Source organism: Pectinophora gossypiella, chromosome 16 (genome assembly GCF_024362695.1).
Source record: "Pectinophora gossypiella chromosome 16, ilPecGoss1.1, whole genome shotgun sequence".
Classification (NCBI taxonomy): domain Eukaryota; kingdom Metazoa; phylum Arthropoda; class Insecta; order Lepidoptera; family Gelechiidae; genus Pectinophora; species Pectinophora gossypiella.
In genome coordinates this window covers 15,247,181-15,268,842 of record NC_065419.1, presented here as the reverse complement: position 1 = coordinate 15,268,842, position 21,662 = coordinate 15,247,181, and the positions used below count along the sequence as shown (strand labels likewise).

General features: G+C 41.4%; 1 protein-coding gene across 1 annotated transcript in view; it reads right to left on the bottom strand.

Moving 5' to 3' along the window:
• The window catches only part of LOC126373740 (uncharacterized), a 36,501-nt gene that overhangs the window by 14,217 nt on the left and 622 nt on the right, over positions 1 to 21,662 (bottom strand). Inside the window, exons 2-8 of the mRNA XM_050019979.1 lie at positions 20,334 to 20,498; positions 19,602 to 19,835; positions 18,853 to 18,928; positions 17,914 to 18,090; positions 17,706 to 17,882; positions 16,145 to 16,290; positions 6,755 to 6,841 (exon numbers count right to left, since the gene is read on the bottom strand). Of these exons, the coding sequence (XP_049875936.1) occupies positions 6,755 to 6,841; positions 16,145 to 16,290; positions 17,706 to 17,882; positions 17,914 to 18,090; positions 18,853 to 18,928; positions 19,602 to 19,835; positions 20,334 to 20,498 (1,062 nt within the window). The remainder of the gene's footprint in view (positions 1 to 6,754; positions 6,842 to 16,144; positions 16,291 to 17,705; positions 17,883 to 17,913; positions 18,091 to 18,852; positions 18,929 to 19,601; positions 19,836 to 20,333; positions 20,499 to 21,662) is intronic.

Sequence of the window (21,662 nt, the reverse complement as noted above, 5' to 3'; positions counted from 1 at the left end):
TTAGGTTCAAAATTATTTACGTAATCGATATGGAAAATTGTACAATTACATTGATTCATCGATTATAATATCAATCAAGTTTTAAATATAATCGACACCAGCGCCACTATCGGTGGATAATGTTACTAATTTTACGATATGATTGCCAACGTTTGGCCATATCATGAAGTAATCATGCATTTAGTTGCTCATATCGTTAAACATTTTGTGTTCATTGATTTGGCCAAACTACGTCATGCATATCATGGTGTAGTTTGGCCAAATCAATGAACACCAACGAGTGATATCCTATTTCATGAAATATGACCATTTCATGAAACGATCGAGCACATCATGAAATGATCAATTCTAAGATCTGGCCACGACATATTGATTCAAATAAAAGATACATAATAGTCTGACTTTATTTTAAAGATGGTAGGTTGATGGTAATAGAGTCAGCAGAGAGATTCATGCCAACCACGTCATAGCTTTAATGCTCTTAGAAATATTAAACACAGCTTTGAAGCCTTCCGTAGCGAATGGATAAAGTAATTTCATCATAATTACACAATTTCCTGTTTGTTCGTTTCTTGGCAAGAACCATTAATATCCCAGGTAAAATCTGCCGCGCTCTCTGAAGAACTAAGTACCTATTTCCGGACTCGAATTCCCTGACTTTAATTTGGAAACAGGATGTTGGCAATTATCCACCCCTTCTCATCAAAGAACCTTCACCACAACACATTCAGTGTTATATTATAATTATAAGAGGGGAACGTGGGTTTTAAATTATGAATTACAATCTTCTTATTTCTCCCCGTGCTTCCAGGACCGCGATGCCGACCCCGCCGGCGTGGTCGACGATTTCCCTCATTAAATTGTTCTCCCAAATTCCTCCCCAGAGTAGATTAAATTGTTTCGAACATCCTCTCATATCATTTATTATCCTCGCAAGTCCCATATTTCTATACACAATAGATAAACAATGGTGGATTTAAAAAAAACACTGGGCCTTACGTTTTTAAGGGCTGATTTTTCAGTAACCGGATATTTTTTTAAAGTATTTGTCAACGGCATTGAAAAATTTTATATGAACAATAACCAAATTTGAAACACTTTATCCTACGAATAGACGCTATCTGACTAATGAAAAATAAAGCTGTAAGAAGACAAATATGAAGACCAGCTACAGGTTCTCTTAGAGATGAGTTGTGGGCTCTACTCACTCCTTTAGGTCCCTAAACTCACGTGCGTGAGTCCATGTTTGTACCAAAGTGTATTTATGGCAATAGGTCGCCCCTTATTACATGGGATTTAAAAGACGACTAGTGGGTGGGTGTACAGTCATGAGCAATATAATGTACCCACTTAAGGAATCTGTCGCTCTAACATATTTGAGAATTAGTGAGACTTACAGTTCGATTTGTCAAAAAAGTTAATGTGACATAGTATCAAAGTGAGTATAATAACAGGGAATAACATTTATGAAACAAATAAAAGAGAAGGTGCAGGTCGTGTCGTATCGGGAGGTGAAGGTTTTGGTGGGAAGAAGAGAGGAATGGCGATTACTCCACCGACAAGAGCGCAGCTCTTAAATAGAGAGAGAGATCAAAGTGTATACATATTAAAGCTCGTGACCGTACTTTCATATCCACTATGCACCTCTGCCTACCCCTTATTAGATACAGGCGTAATGTTATGTTATGTATAAAGACAACAAGATCCACAAGTTGAACAAAGGCCTCACAGCATAAAGGTGAGATAGCAATAAAGTTATAAGTACCGTATTGTTATTCCTTATTCTATGGTTATACTTAATCCGTCACATGTTCTCACAGATACGTAATGGATGCAGTTCACGGTGCATTATGCATCGGTGAATGCACCGCGGCCGTCGACCTCTCGACCCGGCCTGCAGGACGCTCACCCCGCGTCACAGGGGTGGCAGGGTGCCGAGAAAAAATACCAAATCGATTTAAGTGTACCTGATTTTTATTAAGAGGAAATCAACAGGTTCAAAACTTAGCTAACGGTTTGATATATTATTAGTTAACATATAAGAAAATAAAATTTAATAATTCCTAAAGTTGGAACGGGGTGTTAAAAAGGCCACATCGAAGCAATTCATCTAAAAAAGCAAAATTGCTTTTAACATTTGTTTGCATTGCGCACTTACTTTTATATATGCGCAAATGTCAAATTGCTATATTGCTTTTTAGATGAATTGTTTCGATGTGGTCTTTTTAACCCCCTATTAGGTACGTATTAGTGAAGGCTGTGCCATAGGAAGTCTAAGCTCCCCGCCCCCCACCAGCTTCTGAGCTAGGTTTACCTCGACCCTCGAATATATTAGTTTAGACTTGAATCGTGACGGCTGCGCGCGGACCGTTGTTTTTACTTTTTATCACTTTAGTGTATATTATGTTCGAATTTTGAAATTGGACGCTGATGTTCTTTTGTTTGATTCGAATATTGACCTCACGGTAATTGCCCGCGCAGTCTCTGGGTCTTACTTTTATCTTAATTGGCCGTAGGCTGCGAAGGACTAAGGGGGAGGTCAAGGCGCTCCGTAAGAATGAGTTTTAATTATGAAGTGTCCAGGGTGTGACTTTACGTTGGTACTTACACCGTTATGCGTTTGGATACGTAAACAGACAAAGTGGTAAAGTGGTAACTAACGACCTCCGTGGTCCAGTGGTTGAGCGTTGGGCTTACAATCCAGAGGTTCGATTCCCGGTGGGGACATATCCCAAAAATTACTTTGTGGTGCCTAGTTTGGTTAGGACATTACAGGCTGATCACCTGATTGTCCGAAAGTGAGATGATCCGTGCTTCGGAAGGCACGTTAAGCCGTTGGTCCCGGTTACTACTTAGTGATGTAAGTAAGTAGTCGTTACATGAGCCATGTCAGGGGCCTTTGGCGGCTCAATAGTAACACTGACACCAGGGTTGATGGGGTTGGTACTCCATCTCACAACCAACACGACAGAAGAAGAACAAACTAAGTAGTTGTACTAGCCTCTTTTAAGTGTGTAATTCTACATCCTGGATCCTACATGCAGCAATCAGATTTTTTTTTATTTTTTTATTATTATTATTTGTACTTCTATTATTTATTGAGAAGAACCGATTCGAACCCGGTACCGGACTTGCACCAATGAGTTATTATAATTTATCATAAGTGCAGTTTTCACTCCCAGCGATACGGCTCACCACCAATCACAATTACCCCGATACCGACCCCGCCGGCGTGGTCGACGATTTCCCTCATTCAGCGCTTATCGCTATCGACCCACTAGGGTCGATTAATTCTTTCAAATATTTTTCCTCTCAGACGACGCCCTGAGCCGAGGTTCGCGCCCAACTGGGCACCGTCAGGCCTGTTGTCTTAAACGTTGTACCGGGTGAGAGCCTTCAGCGCTCCCCATTTGTCCGGCCAAGTAGTTAATGCCATCTGCGGCAAATCTACAATAAGTCACGACAAAAAAAAAAAAACCACCAATCACGTTGGTCTAACTAACAGAAAGCTCGGTGAGTAAAAATTCTTTATTGGCGTTGTAACACTATAGTAAAAGTACAATAATAAGATACAGCATGTTCACGGTAGTACTACAGGCATACCATCGGACGGCCGACCACGGCCCACATTCGCACTAGGATCTAACCTGTATTGCGGAAGCAGAAGCGCGACAGGCTACCAATACGTATTCCTGTATGTAACGTGACACGGCATCATCATCAGCCGTACGACGCCCACTGCTGGGCATAGGCCTCCCCCAAGGATCTCCACGACGATCGGTCCTGCGCTGCCCGCATCCAGCGGCTTCCCGCGACCTTCATCAGATCGTCGGTCCACCTTGTAGCGGGCCTACCCACTGAGCGTCGTCCGACGCGTGGCATAATATCTCACTATGTTACTAGATTTGCAAACATATTCCCAACTAGATAAATTCTGTTTATTTGGGAATATGGATATAATGATTTATATTGTTTATTTCACCTTGCGATGGATGTACCTCTGACTACCCCAATTGGTATATAATAGTGAGCTTATGTTATGTTTCTATCCCACGGCAACCCTACATCAGTTTCACAAGTGTTCATATCACCGATGCATTCAGTATAAATAAAACGTTTTGATAAAATATCAGTTTTTTTCGTCCACCCCATACGACTGCTACTTTCCATATAATCATAATGCGCCCTCTTGCTGGACAAAGAGGTCGATGACCTCAGGTAAACTGCGGGTCAAAACTAGGGCAAGTCTGAATATTATCGCTTGAGTTGAGGTTCCGTCAACTAATTAATCATTACATGAAAAGTAATGACAGATAATGAATACAAATAATTCATCACTAATTTAAGAGCCTCCCTCTTGTCTACTTGTTTAGGGAAAAATAGGGCAGTGGTTTCCCTCTTGCCTTCCGCCCCGCAGTACTCTGTCTGACGCAAGTAGGATGGCGCCCAGAGTAGTCTATCACTGCATAGTATAAAACAAAGTCGCTTTTTCTGTTCCAATATCCCTATGTACGCTTAAATCTTTAAAACTACGCAACGGATTTTGATGCGGTTTTATTAGATAGAGTGATTCAAGAGGAAGGTTTATATGTATAATAACATCCATTAAATAGTGGAGAAATACTGATATTTTTGAGGTTTTTAATGTGACGTCGTAAATAATTTCATTTTTTCCTCAGCATTGCATCCGAGCGAAGCCAGGCGGGTCGCTAGTTTCAAATAAATTACAAATAATTACGAGCCTTAACTAACATGGATTCCCTATAAGGAAATAATAATATGTATAACTAAAGGATTATAATCGTTTCCAACAAGCAGTAATCCTTTCCTTTTATTTAAAAAGCGACTGAAAAACCGTATCTGTTTCTCCGGTAACGGACACAATGCTGAGTTCGTGACCTTTTCTCTGTTGTACCACATTATGTGGCGAGAAAATCTATAATAAATAATAGTAGTATTCTATAGAATAGTACTATATTATAGTGTACCTATTTGATAGTTTTTTAAAATCTAATCTGTCTCTCTCTCTCTCTCTGTCTTTCCTCCGCGATACAAGATTTCCCTAGTGCGGGGTCCGCCAGTAATGTACATACATGTTTAAGTTTTTTGATAAATAAACATATTCTATTCTATTCTTTCTCCCCCTCATTCCAACATGATGGAGTATCCATATCGTCGAAAGGCTGATAACCTTTCACCAGTATGTCGTCATCTTGACAAAAGTTTTAGCTTCCCTAGTACCTACGAAGGGAACCCTAAAAACTTCTTCGCTCTAAAACCCCTCTTTTGACAAGATTTCTATTGTAGTAGCACGTGCATCTACTCTGTAGTTTCCCACATTTACTACACTAAGAACAAGTAGGTAAATTCAGTAATAGGGGCCGAATCAAAAGTCCGTATTGTGTTTCAATGTCTTTCATCGACTTTGCTCCTTTAGTAGTTGATCGTAGAAAGAACTTCATGTGCTTTGTCAACGTTTATCAATAGTTTCAAGGGTTGAATTGAACTTACAATGGTGCTAATTCCTGTAAATACCATCTAATTTTATTTTAAACGGAAAGGAAGAAATCGACAAGCATAAAATTTATGGAAGATACGTCAATTTTAAGCACAATCTAAAACAACCGTCTAAAAATTTTACATTGGCCAATAACCCGACAGAATTACGTTGACAGCACACGTCAAACGATTTGCATACCAGCGAGATACCTTTTTGATTCACCCGGGTTATTCATTCATTTACTCATTCTTCCTAAAATTAAGAGCTGTCAATCATCCGTCCCTTTCCTTTTCGGCGGATAAGAAAATTACAGCTATTACTTAAAGTAAAATTAGGAGGTGTCTGCAGGAATCGGGGCCATTACCTGCTTACCTAACATTCATAGGTAAGCGGTAACCGTGTAAACCTCAAACAATGAATAAAAATAAAAGATGCATAATATGTCTGTTATCCACGATATTCGAAGGAAAATCTTTACAGCCCCATCAGTATTTTTGTCGGGGAACGTCTGCTGGAAAGACCCTCATTAAAATACAAAAAGACAAAGTAAAATTGTACATATAAAATCCAACAGCCTCCGTGGTCTAGTGGTTAGAGCGTTAGGCTCACGATCTGGAGGTCCGGGTTCGATTCCCGATGGGGACATTGTCGAAATCACTTTGTAAGACTGTCCTTTGTTTGGTAAGGACTTTTCAGGCTTGAATCACCTGATTGTCCGAAAATGTAAGATGATTCCGTGCTTCGGAGGGCACGTTAAGCCGTTGGTCCCGGCTATTAGCCGTAAAATCACCTCCACCAACCCGCATTGGAGCAGCATGGTGGAGTATGCTCCATACCCCGTCCGGTTGATTGAGGGGAGGCCTGTGCCCAGCAGTGGGACGTATATAGGCAGTTTATGTTATGTTATACATAAAATCAAAATTGCAAAAATTTAAAACTAAAATACCTATTACACCCATTCCTCGCCACAAGCCTATTGGCATTAACCGGGCACGAATCCTGGAAACCACGTGATATCAATTACCTATAATCCAAACTTGAATTAAAACTCATAAACTCGAATTCAGTGGTTTAAAGACCAAACCGGGATTCCAACCCGTGACACTACGGTATAAAATCCTTCCAAAAGATATTAAACAAAAAATACCCTCAAAAATTCAAATACCTATCTAGGCTACCACCGGAATGTGCAAAAGTCGCAACTCCCATTTCCTCAACTAGCCTATCTACCCTGTAAAGATAAGAGACGCTCACCTGAGGTTCCTGAGGCGACAGTCTGAGATGGCGCTAACCCGAGACAGTGACTCCTCCAACGGGGGCAGGTTACCTCGCGACTTCAAGCTGAAACACACGAAAACGAAAACCAACCTATACAAATAATTTCATATAACTACCTACACAAAAAAAATGGGTAGTAGGTATATAAATTGTGCGGGACACGGGATGGTCATAGGACCGATCTGACAAGCCCCTTGGGCACATACACTGTGTGGCTCCGCGTGTGAGCAGTGATAAGGCAATCTGTTTACTTATGACTATTTATTTACAGTAATATTTATACAAACTTAAAACTATACACAAATATGAACTTACTATTTAAGAACATAATTATTTCCACAACTATACTGAGTCACAATTATATAATTTGTCCGCCGATATGAATTAACTGTTATTGTAAGTATCAGATATCTGTTACTGATAAATACTATACGAGCACAGCACTATTATGCAGAACTATTACAGTATACAAAATTAACTGTTAACACTGTTACGGGAAAATACGGATATCTGCTACTTACGGATACTACGCCTGCTCTACACTATTGTACTAAAATAACTGTTACAAACTATATTACTCCGTCTCCTTACTTACGGATCGAATATACGGTTACGGATACACTGTACGTGGTACAACACTGTCACGGTTCTCGAGACTTCAATGTCACTGTTATCACTTATCACGATACGAATACTTCTCGAAATTTCACTGTTCCCGATACTATAAACTGCGAACACGGTATTCTGTATAAACTGTCTCTGTCGGCCCTGTTATGGCACTATATTGCGAACGCTATACACTGTCTGCCCTGTTATGGCAATAATCTTCACGAACACTGTAACTGTACGAAACACTGTCTGCCCTGTTATGGCAATAATCTTCACGAACTGTACGGAACACTCACTATAATATTACGGATACGGATAAATAAACTGTACTCACGATTTGCCACCGAACGAAATAATTGTCACGGATTCACTATATCACACTGTTTCACTATATCACTCACTGTAGCCGTATTTCTTCTTCTTACTTTGCACCGATTAAATAAACGAACTTTTCTTTCGTATAAACAGAACTGTTTGTTCGGCGGACATTGCGCGCTTATATAGTCCGCGCGGGTATCGCTGTCTTATTCACACTTTGGTGTTTTGTCTCTGTCACTCATATCTAGAACAGCCTCGTATGTTCTATCGAAACGGAGTTCTAGGCGCGAAAGTTCTAGTATGACGTTTGGTGGGCGTCGTAATAGTTCCGATGTTGGCCAAGAGATGGCGCGGTGCGGATTTGTATTGGCGCGTCTGGAACGTAATTACGCATCCCGCCAAGAGATGGCGCGACTTGTATTTTAAAGACTATATTTTCGACAATTTCGCTGTAGTCGTCGCGCACATACTCCCGCCGTGCGGCGGCGGACGCGGCGCCGCATAAACTCCGGTGCAGCGACGACGGTATCTGTTCGGGCGGCTGCGAAGGGGCACGGAAGTGTCGGTGGTACTGTCCACTTTCGGAAACACTGTAAGGTGTGAACAGTTACTGGAAACCCTTCTTCTATCGATGTTGCTGCACGACTCACGGATTCTGTTTCTGTTATGGTTACGGAGTATTGGTCGTGCAGCGTGTCGTCGCTGATGCAGGCTCAGACGCGAAATTTCAGCCTGCGACTGTTCGGCTCCCGCCGGTGTAGAACCACAACGCTGACTGCGGCGTCGTACTGTCTTACGGTGCGAATTTCTTCTCGGTTGCGGTGCTGTACGATATTCGATTATCGGTGTAGGCTTCTTCATGCTATCTTTTAACGGATTCTCCCGCCGGTGTTGACGCCACGGACGATACGGTGCGATTCGGTTGATTTTGTTTTCAGAGCGATAACGGTTCTTCTCTTGTTGGCTGTCAACTCCGGAACTGTAAACTGTAGCCGGCGGGGTTGCAGTCGATAACTGTCGGATTCGGTGCTTATCGGAAGCCACATAACTGTTGCTCACCGCGATGCTCGATGCGAACGGACGGAGATGTGCATTGCGGGGCGTTCTCGGACGGAAGACGTTCTTCTGTTCTGTGTGTTGTACCATCATTTTACTGTAATTCTGTGAGACGTCTTCCTGTACCACCACTTCACTGTCGATGTACACGGCGCCAACGGTCGGTATTGTCGGTAGCGGATAGGCGTCGTGAGATGTGGTGGTCTGTGACACTTCGGTCGGTGACGCCACGTCACTATGATTCGCCGCAACGCTGTCGGTCAGTACGATGTGTCGGGATGGGACGTTGCGGAGCGTGGCGAAGTTCTGCTGAAATACGGCTGGATTCTGTTCGGTATCTTTCAGACTTTCGGTCTGCACTATTTGTTCTCGCCGGTACGGTTCCGCCGCGTAACTGTCCATCAGTGCGACGACACTAGATAACTGTCGATGTTTATCGTCGCGAGGGGCGGCGGATTGCTGGGAAGGCTCTACCACTTTACGGTTCAACGGCGTGATGTCTCGACGGAAGCACGGACGAAGAGAGACATCAAGGTGTGTGGTAGACGGAAGACTGTACGGTACCACCGCGGTACTGTCGATCGGTGGCGCGACGCTGTTGGTGTGCACTGTTGGCTTTCGGAGGTGTGCGTCGCGGAGTGCGGTGGTTAACTGGGAGGAGTTCGGTGCCGCCGCTTCACTGTCATTCGGCACGACGTCGTGGACTGTCGAAGGAACGTCGTGGGGTGCGGCGGTGTGCTGGTAGCTGTTCGGTACCGTCACCCTACGGAAGGTGTTCGCGACATCGTCGGTACATTCTAACGGTGTGATGTCGCGAGGGGACGTGACGGTCCGCAGGACTTTCGGTTCTGTCACACTACGGAAAATGGCCGCGGCGCCAACGGACGGATACGGATACGGAAGGGCGTCGCAGATACGGAAGGGTGTGACAGAGTCCTGCGGTTTCATATTCTGCTGTAGCTCCAGCTTCGGCGGGACTCGGGCGGGCGGTGCAACGGAATATCCTGTGCGCGAGTCATTTTCAACTCCCAGTTCTATAACACGGAGGCGCGCCAAATCCCACTCATATTTGGCGCGTAATACATCTTCCCAGGCTTTGGCGAGGCGCGAAGCACGAGATAATTTTCGCGGAGACGGAGGTTTCGGAATATCACACTTCGGTTGTTGCGCAGGATCTGATACGGATATCGGCGGTTGCGGACACTGTAGATGCTTCATCACAGGCTCACACGAAGATCCGGCTCGAAGGACCCTTATGTGCGGGACACGGGATGGTCATAGGACCGATCTGACAAGCCCCTTGGGTACATACACTGTGTGGCTCCGCGTGTGAGCAGTGATAAGGCAATCTGTTTACTTATGACTATTTATTTACAGTAATATTTATACAAACTTAAAACTATACACAAATATGAACTTACTATTTAAGAACATAATTATTTCCACAACTATACTGAGTCACAATTATATAATTTGTCCGCCGATATGAATTAACTGTTATTGTAAGTATCAGATATCTGTTACTGATAAATACTATACGAGCACAGCACTATTATGCAGAACTATTACAGTATACAAAATTAACTGTTAACACTGTTACGGGAAAATACGGATATCTGCTACTTACGGATACTACGCCTGCTCTACACTATTGTACTAAAATAACTGTTACAAACTATATTACTCCGTCTCCTTACTTACGGATCGAATATACGGTTACGGATACACTGTACGTGGTACAACACTGTCACGGTTCTCGAGACTTCAATGTCACTGTTATCACTTATCACGATACGAATACTTCTCGAAATTTCACTGTTCCCGATACTATAAACTGCGAACACGGTATTCTGTATAAACTGTCTCTGTCGGCCCTGTTATGGCACTATATTGCGAACGCTATACACTGTCTGCCCTGTTATGGCAATAATCTTCACGAACACTGTAACTGTACGAAACACTGTCTGCCCTGTTATGGCAATAATCTTCACGAACTGTACGGAACACTCACTATAATATTACGGATACGGATAAATAAACTGTACTCACGATTTGCCACCGAACGAAATAATTGTCACGGATTCACTATATCACACTGTTTCACTATATCACTCACTGTAGCCGTATTTCTTCTTCTTACTTTGCACCGATTAAATAAACGAACTTTTCTTTCGTATAAACAGAACTGTTTGTTCGGCGGACATTGCGCGCTTATATAGTCCGCGCGGGTATCGCTGTCTTATTCACACTTTGGTGTTTTGTCTCTGTCACTCATATCTAGAACAGCCTCGTATGTTCTATCGAAACGGAGTTCTAGGCGCGAAAGTTCTAGTATGACGTTTGGTGGGCGTCGTAATAGTTCCGATGTTGGCCAAGAGATGGCGCGGTGCGGATTTGTATTGGCGCGTCTGGAACGTAATTACGCATCCCGCCAAGAGATGGCGCGACTTGTATTTTAAAGACTATATTTTCGACAATTTCGCTGTAGTCGTCGCGCACATAAATCTAAAAACTAAAACCAGACTATGAAAAAATCACGCTCTAAAAAGTATGAAACAAGAAAATAGATTAGGTATATGTATAATGGTGCTAATTCCTGTAAATACCATCTAATTTTATTTTAAGTTATATCTGTCATTTTCTTATCCGCCGAAAAGGAAAGGGACGGGTAATCGACAAGCATAAAATTTATGGAACACACGTCAATTTTAAGCACAAATCTAAACCAACCGTCTAAAAATTTTACATCAGTCAATAACCCGACACGTTCATTTACTCATTCTTCCTAAAATTAAGAGCTGTGAATCATCCGTCCCTTTCCTTTTCGACGGATATGAAAATGACAGATATAACTTAAAATAAAATTAGACGGTGTCTCCAGGAATCGGGGCCAATATCTGATTTTAGTTTTATAACTTATGCATAGGTATCTACACATAATATATGTATGAGGTCAGTGTTGCTCTATGTATGACACATACGGTCGTGAGCAATATTATGTACTTACCCACTTTAGAACCCTTTCGCACTATCATATTTGACATTTAATGAGACTTAAAGTTTATTTTGTCAATGTGACATGGTTTCAAAGTGTATACATATTAGTACTCGTGACTAGTGTTGGGTTCTTACCCGGAAAATTCCCGCGTTTTGGGAATTTTCCCAATTCTGAGGGAAAAAACCCGAAAAATTCCCATTTCAAGGGAAAATATTTTTTATCGCATATATTTGTATTAAAAGTAAGGATTTCCAACAACGATCATTTAAATGTATGCCTACTTATGCCCAATTTATGTTCTGTCGTAGTGTCGTATGAACTCTTAAAACTTAAATTCGTAATATCTTTTGAATGGAATGTTCGATTTTAATAATTCCGTGCAAAGATACCTACATATTATAGGATATACTAAGTAAGATGATCCGTGCTTCGGAAGGCACGTTATATAAGCCGTTGGTCCCTGTTACTACTTACTGATGTAAGTAAGTAGTCGTTACATGAGCCATGTCAGGGGACTTTGGCGGCTCAATAGTAACCCTGACACCAGGGTTGATGAGGTGGGTAATTCACCTCACAACCCACACGATAGAAGAAGAAGAAGAATAGGATATACTGGGTGTTAGTGACATGGTAACGAAAACTTTGAGGGATGATTCAGACCATGATTCTGAGTTGATATCAAGTGTAATTTTCCGTCGCAAAAGCATGGAACTAAAAAAAAATAAAAAAATACAAAATATTACATGAATTTTCCGACAGGAAATTCCAATTGATATCAACTCAGAATCATAGCCTGAACCATCCTCCTCTGTATTCCTTATGTTGTCACTAATACCCATACCTAATTGTATGGCTACCTGTATGTACTTGTACGGGGTGTAAGTGACATCGTAACGAATAAAGAAAGAAAGAAAGAAAGAAAGAAACGTTTATTATAAAGGGACACCACAGTAACAAATACAAAACAAATATATAATACAAATAATATATAGTACTGAGAGGCATGATTAAGTTCATTATTCTGAGTTAATATGAATTGGAATTTTCCATCGCAAAAGTATATAATTGAAAATAATTACAAAACAAACTAAAAAGGGTGAATAGGCATTTTCTGGGTAAGCTCGTTCCAACGTCGATCTCTTCTTTTTGTGGAAGAACGAAGTCAAGAGCAAACCCATCTTAATTTAAAAAAAAAACATGAATTTTGCGACGAAAAATTCCACTTGATATGAACTCAGAATCATGGTCTGAATCATCTCCGTCAGTATTCGTTACAATGTCACTAACATTCTGTATAGGATGTTTTTGGCACGAGAGAATGTCATAATCGAGGAGCAACATGGTTTTGTACCAAGGAGGTCAACAGTTACCAACTTATTCTGTTGCTTGGACACATGGACAAGAAATTGGGAGGCACGAATACCTACAGATATTATTTACTTGGATTATGAAAAAGCTTTTTATCGAGTTCCTGTCACATGATTGATTGCTAAATTAGAGCTCTTTGTAATCAAGAGGCAATCTCTTGAAGTGGATTGAAGACTTCCTTGTCAAAGCGCACCTTCTCTGTGCGCATCGGAGAATCATACTCTGTTCCCAGAAAATCCTCAGCTGTGTGCCGCAGGGATCGGTGTTAGGACCAATTTTATTGAGTATCCACCTTACAGATCTTAAACATGTTATCATGTCTGATATATCACTCTTTGCAGATGACACGAAAATAATGGGGAATCCACTCACATATGTATAAACTAACGAGCTTAACGCTCTAACCACTAGACCACGCAGGCTGTTGTGTTGGGAATCCACTTATTAGCCATAATATAATCCAAGTTGATCTGAATAGAGTAATTGCTTGGACCCGAGATTAGCTAATCACATTGAACGTGGACAAATTAAATGCACTGTGATTCGTGTTGACAGTAACAACCCCTCATTGAGTTACACCATTGACTCAAAACCTCTAGAGTGTGTTAAAAAACAAAAGGACCTTGGCATAACGATAACACATAATCTAAAGTGAGACGAACAATTATTGGAATCACTAAGAAGACTAACTCCCTCCTATACATAATTAGAAAGCTTTTTACTATATAGATAAGGAATTGTTTCTTAGGCTTTACAAAACTTACGTGAGACCGCTGTTACAACATGGGTTTCAAATATGGAGACCTTACTATCGGAAGGACATTGCACTACTAGAGAGAGTCCAAAGAAGAGCAACAAAGATAGTGACAGTCCTGGCCGGCCGGAGTGGACCCCAGCGGGAGCTGCAGGACTCTCACCTCTGGCTTGCCTTCATTGGCCGGCCAGAGTGGGGAGTTAGAGCTATACGCTCGCAGGGTGGCAGTGAAAGATGCTTAAGTCGCAGAAAGCGGTGTACACCTCTTGCCACCCTGAGCTGCTCACAGCCATGTTGCTGCCTTGCCGTCCAGTCGCGTCGGCTAGATAGGTGGCCCATCCAGTGAGTGGCGAGTCACCGCCTGCCCAATGTATCTCTATTATTAACATTGGTCGAGCAGGCCCCATAGTCCCCCATAGCCCCAGTATCCCGGTTCACTAACCCGCAACCCAATAGCCCAGTTCCTTTTGTTCCCATAATCTGCAATAGTCTGCAATAGTCAACACGAACCGGGGATTGTCTTTGGGCGCACTCCCATAGTGCATACAGGGATAGTCGCCGGTTGGTGTCACACCACATTTAGATTAAATTATCTTAAGGGGCCTCTACGTGTTGCCTTTGGCCCCACACACGCGTTTCAAAAGTCCGGGACTCCATAGGCCCCAGACATGGAAACGACATACAAATAATAATAAGATTATAAATAATGAAATTAAAAAATATTTTCCCATAATTCGGGAATTTTTCGGGTGTTTATTTTATTTTCCCATATTTTCCCGATATTTTTTCTTTCCCACCCAATTTTTTCTTTCCCTGCCCATCACTACTCGTGACTGTACACAATATAAGGCCGGTTTAAAACCATTTAAACCAATCCGTTTAAAACGAAAAAAAACCTTTAAAACCGAAATCAACCATTTAGGTATTTCAGATTAAAACGGCTACTGTTGATGACTATGTTTTTCTTAATTACCTATAACTACATTTTGTTGATTTTACCGAGGTAGGGATATAACGGGAGTAAGTAGGTACTTACCTATAAGTTGTTTAAACAATTTTTGAATGTGTAATAAGTATGCTGGTATTGATAATAATATACTTAGCGTGTTTAGTTCTATAGGTACTTTTTATTGATATTCTATACATACTAATAATACGAAACATGACGTCGTGACCAAAACTTGCCCATAATGAAGTTTAAAACACAGTTCTTCTATTGTTGTAGGCGAGTTTTCAAAGGTTTAAAACGATTTATTTGGTTTAAACCGGCAACATTTAGTTTAAAACGTTTTAAATCGGTTGTTTTACATCTATACACATATATATACATAACCCTTCTTTTTGCTTCGCCGCGGTAAACAAACAAGTACGCAACCTACCTACTTAAAATGTAGAATTCTGACAGTTAACAACATCAATGTTACAATATTTTGTGACATGTCAGAAATAATAAACCTTTTTTGTATCTGATCTATTTATAGATAAATAGTATAACGTCTCCTAAGCGTCTTAGTAAACCGCGTAAGCATCTTTTTTTAAAAATCACATTCGGATGTGATTTTCTTCAAACAAAACCTCGTTTACTTTCATTTAACTTCATTCTGGGTAAAAATTGAGACCACAATTTTTACCTTGGTTGAAACTAGCTTGGCTATTGGTTTTATTAACAAAAATCACATAAGTACGAATTTATTTTTTCAAAAAGGCGCTCATGTGGTTTTCACTATATGGCGACAATAAGAATATAATAAATCAAGTTGTTGCAAATAGTCTTCTTGTGGTGACTCCGCTACCACTTCCGCTCCGCTCATGCAAGAGGAGCCACACACCAGCGCGACGTCATCCTTGGTATGCGGCGGCGCGGCGACCGGTTTTGCTACCTGTCAGGTGGCGCGATCGTGTGCGCGCGCGCCCCGCGCGCGTTCCTCACCGCTGGCTCGCCTACTCACTCTGCTTAGAAGCCTTGCCGTGCTTACCCGCGTTTGCATTGTATTCGCTAGCTACGTACTTATATTTCGCTTCGTTTATCGCTTTTATATAATTTCTCTCAACCTTACTGCCGTTCATTTAATTGTATCACTCCAGTTTCAATAAATACGTTTTCCATCAAGTTAATAAATTTAGTCATTTCGCGTCAAACCTGGACAATTAATTACTCCTACAACGAACACATCAAATCTTCTACATTCTGATTATTTGTGGCTCTCTCACCCTATCGGGGAACAGGCACGTGTGTTTATGTATGAATAGGTAGTTTTATTACCCGCCGCGACTCCAGGTCGTGGATTTGCTCTTGTCGAAGCGACTGCGCTTGCGCAGGCGTTCGCCACCGACGGTAGAGTCGCCAGCGCCTTGTAGCGACCCGTCCACTGGCGTCGGCAGTTTCAGATCGCTGTGCTTTGACCCTTGCTGTACACAACATGAGAAAATTTAACAAATAAAAAAAATCAGTCGCGGCATTAGAACTGAAGACAGAGCAGACTCTCATACAGCGCTATTATTCATAACGTTATAGAACTACATAGATAACGTTTTTAACCACTTATTTTTTTTTAAATCTTGATTTATTTTTCATTTTACTCAGTGTTTTATTTTATTTAAGCTGTTAGTGTACATTTTATAAATAAATAAGAATTACTTAACTTACCTTTAATTATTTTTAAAAATACCCTATTTTTACTGAGTAACTTAGTACAATTCATGAATGTGGTGGACGCAAGGAAATATGTCAGATCGAAGCAAATGGAATTCCATCGACTTTCGGCCTGGTCGGACATAGGCGTGAGATTACGTATGTAACGTCTGAAACCTAAATAAAGATTTTGTCTATCTATGTAATTTGTAACATAGTAAGTATAAATATTTTCGTGTACAGCGTCCTTTAAAGATTGTTCCTTTTTAACTAGGATAACGTGGATGTCTTATAACCTGTCTCCACACAGTAAACATATATGATATATTATTATTATTAGCCTATATGATCCCACTGCTGAGCAAAGGCCTCCCCCATATTATATCATATGATATTATATATTATATATGATATTATATATTATATATGATATTATATATGATATTATATATTATATATGATATTATAAGGTATATTATCACAATATTTTCTGCAACACCAGGATACCCTGCAAGTTATCTCCTTCCCTAACGAGATTACAAAACTGAGTAGAGTTTATCTGTAAGCTCTTCAAAAGCAAAGCTTATATTTGAATAGAAAATGTGTATCAAACACTATTGTTTAATATTAAATCGAAACTTTGGTTCAAACACAGAAACTAATTGTAAAGGACATTGAATATTCGCAATTTGTTCAGTAAACTATAACCCTTTCGCTTGTGAAGTTGTAAATAAACTTTATAAGAGGCAGTTTGTATGTTGACAAGAAGTTTGAACATTGATTGTATAAGTACTACAAATACAGCCAAGTTGTTTCCAACTGTTTAAGTATTGTCCTTTGAGCCATTCATAAAGAATATTAGTTACTTATCATCATTTCTATTTTTGTTTGGTACGATTAAAAAGCATAGAACACTTTCAACTGCTTGTATTCAAAAACCTAAAGGGATGATGGATCGAATATCTGTCACTTATATCTTAGGACTTTGTATCAAAAGGATCTGTAAGTTTTATGATTTTTGTTTTACTTGTGGTTTTACCCACCCTATTAGGGATTATGACCGTGAGTTTATGTACTACTTACTTCTACATAGACACCCACCAACTTATAGTTTACCTATGTATTACCACGCAGTTATAAGTACAGGTATTATTTGTTTGTCACCAAAACATAAAAAGCGCTATAATATAACCTTGAAAATCTTGGAAGAGACTTCCTCCTGGTCATAGTCAGTGATCTTCTGCAGCACCTCGCTCTCATCACCGATCTTTGCTGAACTGGAGCCATCTGAGCTATAGTCGTACAGCATGAACTTCCACTCGCCGTGGTCAGACACCAATTCCACATCTGGCCGCATGTGCCGACTGTCCTGTTAAATAAACCAGGATGATACGTGATACCTTGGAGCCAAGGTGGACAAGCATGGAGTCGGTTATTTCTAAGTCTTCATAGTTGGTGACATTATCCAGGATCTCGCTGTCTCCCCCGCCGTGGGACAGGCCGAAGAGAGACAGCGACAGTGACAGTTGCGAATCGTCCCAGGAGTCCCGTTGTTGGGAACTCTGCGCGCCGTCTTCCTGGCGGAGCGGAGACGCATTCCAATTAGCGTCTGCAAGCTATAATCTGATTTTTATCAGTGGTTGAACAACCCACTCCCTAAACATCTTAGGATGGGATGACTTTCCACTGAAGCGTGTTGGCACCATGCGAAACCGAGACGTGCGGAATTAACCAATCATAGCGAGCGAGATAGAAGACGTTTCGTCGCTTTCTCGACCACTGTGATATTTTCCTAAAAGTCTTCAGAGGAAATTCACCTTTAGCATCTCTAATCTGCTAACTATTTATGGCGTAGCTACCCACTCTCTAGACCCGTTGATCTATGGTTATACTTACCTTCAAAATTCGCAAATTTTGCTCCTAACTTTCGTAACGTTAGAGCTATGGCCTTACGAGATACAGACAAATCTTGCATTACGGAAAGTAATCTCGCCGGTTCTAACTCTACTTGCAATGTGAGTGACAAGTTAGCGGAAACTTAGGAGAAGCAAAGTTGATATCAACGCCAGATGTTGGAACTTGGAACTACGCAAAGGAAATGCGCCCTAGCGCAAAACTTTTAGAAACTACCTACTTATAGGTGCCACAATTTACCATCAATACTTACTTCTGTTTAAATTAATAGCGAATATACTTACCTCATACAATAATAATTATAACATGTGCGAAATAAGAAGTCTCGAAGCAACTCGCGACACTTTGGTTGCAGTAGCAATGAGTCTACTTAATTCATACGGCTTATAGGCAGGATATGAGGTATGATAATCCTAACGGCGTACCATTTCCATATTGTGGCGCCTTACTGCTCCGGATTTGGTCGTGTATACTGTCGTCAGATTAACTTTGCCGGGAAACCTGCAAACAAGAAAGTTGTACAAGATGAATGTATCTATGTTAATCTCTCTTAGCTTCGAACTTGAGATTTGCCCCCTAACAAGCAAGTTTGTATATATCGCGTGCGATGCAATAAACGAGCCAACCTATTAAATGAGTAGTTCACAATATCTCATAAACAACCCCAATTATATTTTTGAGGATACATATACCTATCAATAAGACATCATCACCAGCCCAATAACGTCCCCACTGCTGGGGCACGGGCCTTCCCTATGGATGGATAGGGACATCGGGCCTTAAACCACCACGCGGGCCCAGTGCGGATTGGTGGTTATTAACCACTGCTAATGCAGCCGGGACCAAAGACTTAACGTGCCTTCCGAAGTAAGGAGGAGCTCGAGATGAAAACTTTTTTTTGTGGTCACCCATCCGATGACCGGCCTTTGCGAAAGTTGCTTAACTTCAACAATCGCAGGCCGAGCGCGTTTACCGCTGCGCCACCGAGCTCACAGTAATCAATCAATAACACAGCAAACACCAATTTGTAAATACTGACTACTATGTTTTGAATGAATACTCATATTATTTGGAATTCTATGTTGGCAATATTTTGTAGCCAACACTTAAGAAAAATTCGCCACCCAAATTACGTAGTTATTACATTTAACATGCATGTAGTATATTTAGTTACCGGTATTGCTCCGGTATTTCTGCCACCACTGGCATATCAATGGACTCGGTACTGCCCCACTTCTTCACCAGCTCGACTGGACATTCTTCTAGCATCTTTAACTCCTGGCGGCCCCAGGTGTCCTTAGGCGACGGGTCTGGTGGCTCGTCTGGGATCCACGACTCCGAACGCTTGGGGATGTAACAGAGAGGAGAAGCACTTGGGTCCTCCCCAGGATCGTGGCGGTAGAAGTACCTAGACAGACTCCAGCAATAAAGGATCACATTTACTAAAAATGCCTACTCCTTAATTACATATAACTTAATAGGCAGGTTCATTTACTTAGTCTAATAACCCATCGTACTACTTAAATGCAGGTAGAATCAACCCGTTCCTCGTAACCTCACTCGGAGAGTACGTAAAATCATCATTTTCAGCTATTGACACATTTAATAGTCGTCAAGCCAAGTGGGAGAATTGTGGAAGCTTGAAAAACTCTTGCGAATGGATTGACCCAAACACCACCAGCCCGCAGAGGAGAAGTGTGATAGATGCCATACCGTCATCGGTTGATTGAGGGCAGGCCTGTACCCAGCTGTGAGGAATTAATGAACTGCCACAGTCTTGAAATCTTTAAAACTGGAGTGAATAGGCATTTACAATGTAAGCGTGTACCATTTTAAGCTACACCTTTTCGGCCAGTTTAGACTGTGGTCAACGCAAACGTTTTAAGAAGCACTTGCAAAGCCCTACCAGTCGATCAATTTGAGCCAGGCTTTAGCAGCGCAGTAGACGGTGAAGGGCGAGTTCTGGCGCTCCATGTAGTGCTCGTAGCCGATGCGCAGCGCCTCCTCCAGCAACTCCTCACGGATCTCTAGGCAGACCAGCTCATTCTCCTCTTTTTGGAAAATTTCCGCCCTATGACATAAAGTAGGATGGTAGGATGGATTGCTTGAGTAATTTCAAGCATCGCTTAAGAAAGATATGTGTGCGAAAGATATTATTATTCCGGCCAAGTAGTTAACTGCGGTACTTTTAGGCGGATGAAAAGTTCGTTGTGTAAAAAAGAGGATTCAAAGTGTAACTATGTTCATCATCATCAATTTAAGAGCCACGCTCTTGTCGGTGCAGCGCTTTCAATTTTATTTTTTAGTGAAAAACCACCACTAACTAACACTAAACTAACTAGCAACTAACTGGTTATGTTACCTACAGAATAAACATAATTTTAAAATTTGAATGCCATCTCAGGCAAATTTAGTTTAGTACGAGGGGAGGTCAAAAAGTTCGCGGAATGGAGGGGTTGGAGGGGGTTGGTTTGCTCGTACAGGTAGCCGCTAGTTGCACACCTCATTAACAGTATATGTACCAAGTTTGAAGCAAATCGGGTCATTAACGTTTGAACTATCGACCAGCAAACAAGTGAATCGGGAAGAACTCAGCGAATATGGAGAAAATTGAACACCGCGCCGTCATTAAGTTCCTCACCAAGCAAGGAAAATCCGCTCAGACGATTTTTCAAGAGCTGTTAGCAGTTTACGCGGACTCTGCCCCTGGTAAAACCATGGTTTACAAGTGGCATAGTCTTTTCAAGCAAGGAAGAGAGTCGATTGAAGATGACCCCCGCTCCGGACGGCCCATTGAGGCCACCACACCGGAAATCATCGAAAAAGTAGAGAAACTTGTATTAGAAGATACCCGCTTGAAGAAGAAGCAGCTTGCAGCAATGGTCGGTGTATCCGAAACAAGTATTTTAAATATCCTACATCAACATCTTGGGATGACTAAGGTCAGCGCAAGATGGGTTCCAAGAATGCTCACGCCACTTCAAAAAAGCGAGCGTGTCGAGTGTTCTCGCCAGTTTTTAGAGCTCTGTGGAGAGAATAAGGAAGAAGTTATGGCCCGGATTGTTACTGGAGATGAAACCTGGGTTCACCACTATGAACCTGAGTCGAAGCAAGAGTCGATGCAGTGGCATAAAAAAGGCACACCTCCTCCAAAGAAGTTTAAGGTGTCACAATCGGCCGGAAAGATCATGGCCACTATTTTTTGGGATACAGAAGGTATTTTGCTGATTGATTA